Source organism: Hippopotamus amphibius, chromosome 9 (genome assembly GCF_030028045.1).
Source record: "Hippopotamus amphibius kiboko isolate mHipAmp2 chromosome 9, mHipAmp2.hap2, whole genome shotgun sequence".
Taxonomy (NCBI): Eukaryota; Metazoa; Chordata; class Mammalia; order Artiodactyla; family Hippopotamidae; genus Hippopotamus; species Hippopotamus amphibius.
This window is the reverse complement of record NC_080194.1, coordinates 30931454-30942010: the sequence shown is the minus strand read 5'-3', so window position 1 is coordinate 30942010 and position 10557 is coordinate 30931454. Positions and strand designations below refer to the sequence as shown.

Below are 10557 nucleotides of genomic sequence, written 5' to 3'. Positions count from 1 at the left end.
AGGTATTTCATTCAGTTTTGGGAATCTTAGAGCTGTGGTAGTCCAATTTGATTTTAAGAAAATTGAGTTTGGGGATTTCAAAAGTTCCCCATCATGGCAGTTGATATTCTAGATTGTCTTTGGTTAAGTCAGTCCATTTTGTTAGAAATGCATGAGGAAGGACAAATGAACAAAGTTATATTCTATTAATCAGAAAAATTCTATTCCTTACAATTTGGGGTCCAGACTAGGAATATGACCAGTGGCTTTGTGTATAGGCAAATGCTTTTGCCAAGTTTCAGACCACTTTCTGCCTTTCCTTGCTGAGCATTTCATTTCCCTTCCTGAAATGAAGAGGACAATAGTTTCTAGCTAGTGATGATTCAGGGAACTGGTACTTTGATAATATTAAAAGGATAATTTCAAAATATCAGAATGTGAAACATATGGTTAGAAAAACATCTTGTGTTGTTCTTCTTAGTCACAATCAATTTAAACATATTGGTGTTACTCAGGACCAAAAGATATTTTTATAACAAGGGAGAAATACTTAACTTCATTTATTTAGCATCAATAGAAATAGTTATTAAAAGAGCTCTTAGATGAATAAAAGTATAATCAAAATAATCAATTAAAATTGCAGCTATCACAGCTAGCAATAGATTACACACAGAGTTTGGTAATATTAGAAATATTGGCACTTGATCTGAATAGAGCTTGAAAACCTTAGCAGCATGTAATATTGTTGCCCTATGCTGTCTAGAGCAGTGCTCGGATCATATCTGTTTTCACTGGGGTTTAGCTTTAATTAATACATCCACATCAGCTTTGTCTGCTTCTCCAAGACTTTTTTGATGGCTTTCAACCAGGACATTGTCTTCCTTTTTTCGGGGTCTCTGGGAACTACCATCTCTGTAAGCTACAGAAGTTCCGAGAGCAACAAAGTTGTGCACATCCTGCAGCTTCTTCCGCAGCCATTCCACTCTTTCCATGGAGCTCAGGTGTTTGCCCAGGTTATGCATAAGCTGTATTTCACTCACAGATCTCTTCCTGGAGGGAACAGAATCAGAGAGCATCACTCCATTAGCTCCCCTCTTCCAAATCATAAAGCCGACCATAAAAATCCAATTCCCAAGCCCTCACTGTGCAGAACAGACTACGGTACTTACTTAACAGACTTCCCATCCGATCTTGCAAGAAAACAAACCGCAAACATCACAACCATTACTTTAACCATGTCTTTTGCAGACATCATCTTCACTAAAAGAAAAAGTGAAATGGAGGCATTTAAAATATTTTTAATATTCCAAACTATACAATTAAATTTATAGTAGTTTATATTTATAATCATACAACTTTGCACAGAGTGTGACAGTAACAAGCTGGATTGTCTTGCATGAGAGACTTTTGGAATCAGCCTCTTTATTTTACAGTACATATAAGTATATATTATATAGACACATAATTAGTATATATTATGTATACACACAATTTGGCTTAGAAATTAGACAGATTAGTTTTACTTTCTTAGGTATCTTTTTGAGAGTTCTTGTGCAAGTTTTAATATATGAATTTAAGCTACATGAAGAATGAAAAAGCTTACTCTTTAGAATTTCCTCCCACATTCTGTGTTAGTTATAACTAAATGCTTATAATTTGCTTGAAAATGGCTACTTCTTATTTATTTAATTAATTAATTAATTAATTTATTTATTTAGGCTGCGCTGAGTCTTAGTTGTGGCATGCATGCAGATCTAGTTCCCCGACCAGGGATTGAACCCAGGCTCCCTGCATTGGGTGCGTGGAGTTTTACCCACTGGCCCACCAGGGAAGTCCCTATTTCTTTTAATTAGGTAAATTGTCAACAGTGTTTGTTTACTTAGCAAATTTCTTTTTCATAAGTAAACTTCCTTTCAATGCAATGATAACCATAAATGCCAAATTAATAGGCTCTGACAGATATTTTTACTAAATTAACACATACTTCTCCTACCATTAAAAAGAATGTGTCAAAGCATTTAAAATTAATAAATCTAATTAATTACTTTTTATATGAATTTAGAGCTTTGACTCTATATAAAGTGCTTGTCTGTATCTTTTCATCTTATTTTATTAACAATTTTGTTTGAGTATAATTTTTGGTATTTTCCTCTTTTCCTTTTAAGTGTTTCATCTCAAAATAGAAAAGTCTTACCTTAATCTGCATTTCAACAATTGCAAAGCCTTTTATCATAGAAGTGCCTTTTCTTAATACTTAATGTTCTCCGTTTTAACATGCACATAGGGTGCCTATGTACTCATATTTTAAAGGGAAACTGCATCATTTAGAAGTAGCATAAGGAACATGATAATCTACTGTATTTATTTTCGCTGTGCAGTATAAAGGTACTGAAGGAGCAACAAATGAATATTCTTCATTTTTGGTTTATGTTAGAAACAATCATTGTAGCCAGAGGACAGGAGCCTTGGTGTCCAGTTCTAGCTTTGTCACATTCACCTAGTGCCTCTGCCTTGCTTCCTTGTTCTTAGTAGAGAGATGAGGTTCTTACAAGAATGTCATTTAAAAAGCTGAAAAATGGTTGTAAAACATCCTTAAAATTCATGTACGGTTTTCAGAATAGAAAATTAGAAAAGGCTTTTCATAAAGGGAATAAATATTCAGCAGTAAAATTGAGTTTCTTCAACTATAGTACACAGATTGAGCTCTCTATGAGAATATTCTGCAGGAAAAATGGAATTTTAACTCAGAAAAATAAATTTACATTGACTATTTAAATCAGAATTATTCATTTCTCATTAGGCTGTTTTATTTAAAATTTTAATGATATCATTAAAGCACATCATGCCAAATTTTAATTATTTTTTATGTCATTTCAGATGAGTTTTAAAAAGCAAGGCCTCTCAAAAGACTTTAGTCACAAAAATAAATGATTTGACAATATTTTAGTAGCATACATTTATTTTTTATTGAGGCATTTTTATATTAAATATAACTCAAACCCTCCCTTAACATTTTACCTTGAACGAACAGCATGGCATTGCTAGAAAATGGTACACGTTAAATAATTGCTCGATCATAGAAAAGAACTCATGTGAAATTTAAAAGAGAAAATAAAGGTTACTCACCACACAATGTCTTAGGACAGGATCTTCTTTCAGGTGTATTAGCAGCTGATGCTGTCTCAAAGTTGAGTAAACCTGAGAAAGCTGATGAACTGAGCTGTAGACCCTTAAATGTGACTTTATATATAGGTCTTCCACACACCAAGAGAAGCTTTTTTATTGTTACAGATGACGTCACTCCCAATTCTCTGAATTTTAACTATAGGATCAGAGCAGCACACACACTCCCATGGGGCGGTGCTCATTCCTCTTAAATTTTAGATAATTGGATATTAAAAGGAAAACAGTGTGGGGCTGGGAAAAGGATCTATGCAAAGATTTCTAACAAATAGTGAATTGTAATTCTAACTGGATTAATGAATTTATATTACAAAAAAGACTGATTTCAGACATTTATGGTAAAGTCATCATCTTATTTGAAAGTAAAATCTGAAAATAAGTATATTTCTTATAACCATAATATTGGCACAATTATTTTGAGGATTATAATGAATCATATTACATTATGCTTACTTTACAAGCCAATCCATATCTCTCCTGATCATCTTTCAAAAAAATAGTTACAGTGCTTTTCTTAAAGGAAGTGTTAAAAATGTTTTGAGAATATGCTCTTAGTACATAATTAATTTTAAAGGCTTCAAAAGTGAAGTTATTTTAAAATTCATTTAACTTATAGTTTATCTCTTTTTATTTTAATTTTCAATAAAAACATTTGAAAAGCAGTAACTATGTGCCAGACTTTATATATATTATCCAACTAAGTATTCACAGCAATCCTTTAGAGTAAATACTATTATTAGCCACATTTTCACATGCGAAAACTGAGGTTTGGAAAGCAGAGAAGATGCAGTTCAACAAAGGTCTTTATGATTCCAGAGCTATTTTGATTCTTACTACCTCAGTTTCCCCTTAGAAATGTAGCCCTTCTTTGAACCCCAGTCTTCCTGACTGTAATTTGCCTAACTTTTTGCAGCCTCTTTGCCCAGGAGTTGGGTCTTGTTTCTCATGTTCCTCACCTGGTGATGGAGGACCTTCTCCAAAACCTAATGGAGGTAAGATGCTGCCACCTGTCTAATTTCAAATATTGCTAAAGGCTGGTCCCTATCTATCGATCAAAACCCCTTGAACCCCCAGTATATCTAGGGTTTGTTTAGGCAGCTTGCCTCTCAACTAAAGCCCCAGAATTGGATCAGTTCTCTTAGCTCTACTCCTACCCATGCTTCATGTTATCCTCTTTCCTGCTAACTCTTGCCAAGGTTTGACTCTACATCAAGTAAGAGCCAGTCCAAATTTAAAATACCTGTACAGAGGCTAGAATGAAAGATAAGTGCTAGTGCTGCTCTGAGAAATCCTCTACACTGAGCAAACCTCACTTGGAGTATTGTTCCAGGCTCCATTTCAGAAGTGTTAGAGACAAACTGCAATATGTCTGGGAGGATGTGAACCAGAATGGTGAAAATGTTGATAAACATGACATATCAGAAGGAGTTGAATAAAACTGGAAAAGTGTGGAAAAGAAAAGACTTGGGATGATGATATAGCTGTTTTTAATTCTTTATAGGGCTTCCCTAAGGAAGAAGGAATATTTTCTGTGGTTTAAGAAGGAAGCACTGAGTCCAATGGCTAAAGATTACAGGAAGGCAGATTTGGGCTCAACTTGGATATTATAATTGTCAAAATTATAATTACTTCCTAAATAGTGAGTTCGCAATCACTGAAAGTGTTCAAATAGAAGCTGGGTGAGCATTTGTCAGAGATAGCATAGAGATTCATATAGAGCATAGAGCTGAACTAGATAACTTTCAACTAAAAAAAAAAATCTATTGTTTTGATCCTTTAAAAGACCTCTTCTGATGCAAAGTCTAAACCTGATATTTGTGTATCATTTTTCGTTATACTCTGTTGAGAAGGAGAATTGGAAAAACAAATGGGTTTATAAACACATTTTTTATTGTTATTATAAAGCCATGTTTAACATTTTAATTTGGAGATTTTCCCTACTACTTTGGGTAAGTTTGATATAACTGACAGCCTTCCAGGAGTAATGCAATTAGTGCTTTTACTGTCTTCCTCTTATTACGATTATTTAAGAATAAATTGCCCATTCCACTACTGGGCATATACCCTGAGAAAACCATAATTCAAAAAGATACATGTACCACAATGTTCATTGCAGCACTAGTTACAATAGCCAGGACATGGAAGCAACCTAAGTGTCCATCAACAGATAATGGATAAAGAAGATATGGCACATATATACCATGGAATACTAATCAGCCATAAAAAGGAATGAAATTGAGTTATTTGTAGTGATGTGGATGGACCTAGGATCTGTTATACAAAGTGAAATAAGAAAGAGAAAAACAAATACCCTATGCTAATGCAGATATATGGAATCTAGAAAAAGGGTACTGGTGAACCTAGTGACAGGATAAGAATAAAGATGCAGAAGTAGAGAACAGACTTGAGGACACAGAGGGGAAGGGGAGGCTGGGACATAGTGAGAGAATAGCGTTGGCATATATACACTACCAATTTTAAAATAGATACCTAGAGGGAAGCTGCTGCATAGCACAGGGAGATCGGCTTTGTGCCTTGTGATGACCTAGAGGGGTGGGATGGGGAGGATGGGAGGGAGGTTCAAGAGGGAGGGGATATGGGAATGTATGTATAAATATAGCTGATTCACTTTGTTGTACAGCAGAAACTAACACAACATTGGAAAGCGATTATATTCCAATAAAGATGTATTAAAAAGAAAGAAAGAAAGAAAGTCTGGGCATGGGGCCCGGCAATCTAAATTTTAATATAGTCCTTAGGAGATTCAGATGAGTATTAAAGTTTGAAAGCTATTGCTATTAAAAAAAAAGAATAAATTGCCCTATGGAAGACAACAACATTATTAAACTAGTTTTACAGAAAAATAAAGAAAACAGACAAAATTTATTCATTCAAAAAATGCATTGAGTATATACCAGATATCTGCCAGAGGCCATGTTAATCAGTAAATGATTGAGACATGATCCTTGTCCTGAAATTTGACACACAAATTGGAATATAATATCATAGGTGTTATAATAGCCATATTAACAGAGGCTTATGAAAAAGCACAGAGGAAGAAGTGACTAATTTCCTTGGAGTTCTTGCAAGCTGTTTTACTGAGAAGCTTAAGTATTCTCAAGGATGAATTTGAGTTTTCCATCAGAGAAGGTGAGAAAGGACAAGAAGAAACAGCACGTGCAAAGGCATGGAGGCAGTGAAGACTGAATATATGCTAGTGGGAGGAGAGGGGAGATGGGTAACGACCCTAAAAAAGTAAGTATGGTACAGATTATGGAAAGCTTCTGTGTGTGTGCCTAGGAGTTTTACCTTGTAGTCCTCTCTAAACTCATGTGTGCATTAATAACATTTTGTGTCCTTCAGATTTTGTAAAGTACTACTTTGACCTTCCCACAAAGAAGAGATATAGCTGCCAAGATTTGGCACATAGTTTATCTGAACCATCAGCCTCTGGGACTGGAGGCATTAGATAAAAGGAAACCATTTAGAAATAAGAGGGCTAAGGGCCATGTGGGTACAAGCGACTGATGCCACAGTGACAGAGAAAAGCTGAGCACAGCTTTTTGCTTCGAAAAGCTCAGCCTTTCTTAGCGCTCTCAAGTTCTCTGAAGCTAAGGTCAGACAACCTACTGTAATCCTCCCATTTGGGAAGGATAAAGGGCCATGTGTTATTTCCTCTTGCATTATGGGAGGTTTAATTTGAGACTGATATTTTCTCCTTCTGTTTGTTCAATGGGAATTAGTATGGCTTTGGGGACTTAACATCAAGAAGAAACTTCCAGGGCTGGGAAATCCAGCTATAGTTCTCCTAATTCAATGTTTTGTCGACAGATCGGTTGGTGACTATCTTAACAGTTGACCTACTCTTTTGCTTTAAGCCCTCCTGTGGGATATTGAGCTACTGAATTCTGGATCTGTCAGACACAATTTTCCTCCCTCCCACTCACCAGCCTTCAGACGTTGCCATCATTAGAGACAATGAGTAAAAATATTTTAAAGAACAGCATATAATAACTGTTGAATTTTCCACATTTTTTTGGTAATATTCAGTTCTTTTCTTTCTCCGTAACCTTTTATTGACGACCATCGTGAGTGTGGTTCTCTGATAGGCAGTATTTAATAAGCCATTAATCTCTTTACATGTATGAACTGTTATAAACCCTTGGATACATTATACCTGAGCAGCCCTTCAAAGATGAAATATGCAGCTACCTTCACAAATAAAATACTACTTGTCGCGTTTTGTCCATTCTATCAATGTGTCCATCCTTGCATGTGTTTACAGCCTTCTCCATGTTTATGTGGAATGGAAGAATAAGATGACATGCACTGTTTTCGTAGTCAGAAAGAAGCATCTGTGCAGGTGGGGACAGAGGGTAAATAATAAGTTTCTGGATGCCTGGGATTAGAGAGTCTTCGTAAATACAGCGAGGAATGTCTCTGTCTTGTCACAGTGTAAAGCAGGGTGTCACTTGGGGAAGCCTTTGGATCTTTATTGATTGAAAAGATTTCTAGTTGTGCAGGTGTCTCTGTAATGTTCTCGTGACACAGGTAAAGATTGGAACAAGTTCTTGAATGTTCCTCATTCTAAAGCCTCCTGAGATTTAATTCTACCCTTTGTTTCTTAAAGAAATGGAGGTGGGGGGAAAGTAGGCTTTGAGAGTTTTCATTTTTATTTTGGAACCATAAGGAAGTTGGACAGCCATAGCAATTTAATGAAGAAGTAAAATCTCACATTTTTAATGACCCTTTTCAGTGAGCTGACCAGACCACTGATGTCACTGCTAATTCTAAATATTCGTTTTCTATTGTCTCATAAATGTTCTCATACTTTTCAGACCAAGTGTTCTCATTTGGAGTATAGACAATATGTTTTCCTCAGTAAATGTGAATCTTCCCTTGGAACAGATTCTTAGTTCTGCTCCATTTTCCCTTTACCCTTGGTAGAATATTATATGCAATTTATGACATCAGAAAAAAAAACCACAGTGTCTTTCACATCTCTTTCCAATAGTCAACTGAAGCCAATAGGCTGTGTACCTTGATTCCTTCTTTATGTTTTAAAATAGTGTGGGGAAAATAAAGCAAGATGGGGGTAGTGGTTTCCCACTAGTGAAGCTTTAAGTCAAGTGATCTGGGTGCTCAGAGTCTGAGTTCGGAATGCCAACACGTCAGTCTAAATTATCGTTTCAATCCAGCATAGTAAAGATTTGTTGAGCACCTAAAATCAGCCAGTCAAGAAGCAGCTGATTCACTTTGCTGTACAGTAGAAACTAACACAAAATTGTAAAGCAACTATATTCCAATAAAAAAAAAAAAAAAGAAACTAGCAATTTCTCTGCTCACAATCATTTCCCTGAACTTTTTTTTCCCTTGATTTTTGAAAGTTAGAGCATCTTAACTTTTCAGATCTCAAATTCTACATCTCATAGTAGAATACTGCCTTCACTCCTTTTAGTTAGGAGCTTTCAGAGATGAGCTATCATATGTGAAAGTGTTTTGACTGTAGTTGGCATTCCAAAAATGTATGTTGAATATAAATCTGAAAGGAAAGTGTCCCTTTGTCCACTCTCTCACATGGGTCCACCTCATTCCAGGAGTCCCCAGTAGTAAATATGGAAAGAGTTGAGCTCCTGGGTTCTATCTGCTCTCTTCCTCCACGATCTACTAGCCCAGCCCCCCAAAGTGCAAAGAATTCTGAGGCAGTAGGCAGTTACGGTATTCATAAATTTCATTTTGAATTTGCTAATTGCAAAAGGAATTGTAAAATTTAAACTAAAACTAAGTGTGTCTTTGTATTGTTGGTAATAAAAAGTGTCAAGTGTGATTGCCAACTGCACTCCAATGCAAGTTAAACTGACAGGCAGCCCTAGAAGCTGTGCTCTTCTCATATTCACCTAGCAGCACTATGCAGTGCAAACACTCAGGATCTGAATACGGAAGACGAGGGTAAAGGTCTGGCACTTCTTAGTTGCACAACCCAAGTCATTGTAGCACAGAACCTTAATTTCTACAAAAAAATAGACGTAAACTACTCCACAGAGTTACTGTGAGGCTCACATAGAATAATATATATGAACTTAGGCAACTGCATACCTGGTATTGATGAAAATCACCAGTAACAATACTAATTATTTTCATGAATCCTGTTAAAGTCATGTAATTCCAGTTTGTAGCTTTCTGTGTCCCCCTTTCAAGCTCATTGCATGGCATTTCAAACATCAGAGAGCTGATCTAAAGCCTTAACCTAGAATGCTATTGATTTCATCTTTCAACAATGAAGAGAGTCTTCAGCATGGCCTAACTCAACAAATTGTCTAGAAGAATGATCTAATGGGGGCAAAGAAAGGCGTGAAAATGAGATTCTATATTTCCCTGCCAGGAACATTCTCCAGATGTCCAGGGCACCAGTAAAGTATGAAAAAGTCACTGTGAAACAATTCCAAACAAACTCATGTGGCTGGTTAGTTTTCAAAATCAATTAGAGGGAAGGTCATAGCGGAAAGAGCACTAGATATGGTGTCAGAAGACCTGAGTTCAGATCCTGACGTCACTAGGTTCACCAAGTTCAGTAATAAAACACAGAACACCAGTCAACAATAGTATATTCTATACTTAAAGTTTTATTAAGAGTGTAACTCTCATGTTAAATGTTTTTTCCACAGTTTTAAAAAAGGAATTAGGGAATTCCCTGGTGGTCCAGAGGTTAGGACCCCGTGCGTTCACTGCTGAGGGCCTGGGTTCAATCCATCCATGGTCAGGGAACTAAGATCCCACAAGCTGTGTGGTGTGGCCAAAAAAAAAAAAAAAAAGGAATTAAAAAACCCCCATAGGACAACCAGTTAAATCTGAATTATTTCTAATCACCTATGCAAATGTACACTGAGATTTAAAAAGATATTGCATGGGACATATGTGCAGTAAAAATTATTTGCGTTTATCTGAATTTCATACCTCTTTCTAATGATTTGGCTTTTCTTAATAGTTCTTATCTTGTAGAATTTGCTTATAAGTTTCCTTGCAGTTACAGTCTATGTTCCAATTACACTGTAACATAGCTTCTACAGTGGCCACATCTCAATTATTTCAGTCTTTTCTGGATTGAACATATGTTAATGAGAAAATGTGCTCAAGATTATCACACGAGCGGGTATCCTAAACATGTACTGGAATAAAGTCAACTCCAAGAACTGCTCTTTAAATTTGATTTGTTGAAGCACATAATATCATCTTTCATGGTATGAACTGCTTTTCTCTTTCTTCAGAATTACATTTCATCTCTTGATCAATGACTTTTTAAATTGTTACCCATTAACAAAAAAGAATATTGTCATCAATTCTGATTCCCCTCTTCTTCAATACTACACATGATGACCACATGATGATCTCACTTGT

At 35.8% G+C, this 10557-nt stretch overlaps 1 protein-coding gene across 2 annotated transcripts; it reads right to left on the bottom strand.

Moving 5' to 3' along the window:
- Nucleotides 1–513: 513 nt before the first annotated feature.
- Nucleotides 514–3320, bottom strand: PTH (parathyroid hormone). 2 transcript variants are annotated; one of them, XM_057695449.1, is made up of 3 exons: nucleotides 3106–3223; nucleotides 1149–1239; nucleotides 514–1029 (listed from the first exon to the last, which is right to left on the bottom strand). In XM_057695449.1, exons 2-3 carry the CDS (start codon nucleotides 1232–1234, stop codon nucleotides 768–770), a joined length of 348 nt encoding a protein of 115 aa, XP_057551432.1. In that variant the 5' UTR covers nucleotides 1235–1239; nucleotides 3106–3223; the 3' UTR covers nucleotides 514–767. The 2 variants fall into 2 exon arrangements, with proteins under 2 accessions (XP_057551432.1, XP_057551433.1); XM_057695450.1 differs by lacking the exon at nucleotides 3106–3223 and adding an exon at nucleotides 3245–3320 and having other exon boundaries at nucleotides 768–1029.
- Nucleotides 3321–10557: the final 7237 nt, after the last annotated feature.

Coding starts and splice junctions, on each gene's coding strand:
- PTH (XM_057695450.1), bottom strand. CDS start 1,234: ATGATGTCTGCAAAAGACATGGTTAAAGTAATGGTTGTGATGTTTGCG. Junction 1,030..1,148: donor TCGGATGGGAAGTCTGTTAA/GTAAGTACCGTA, acceptor TGTTCCCTCCAG/GAAGAGATCTGTGAGTGAAA.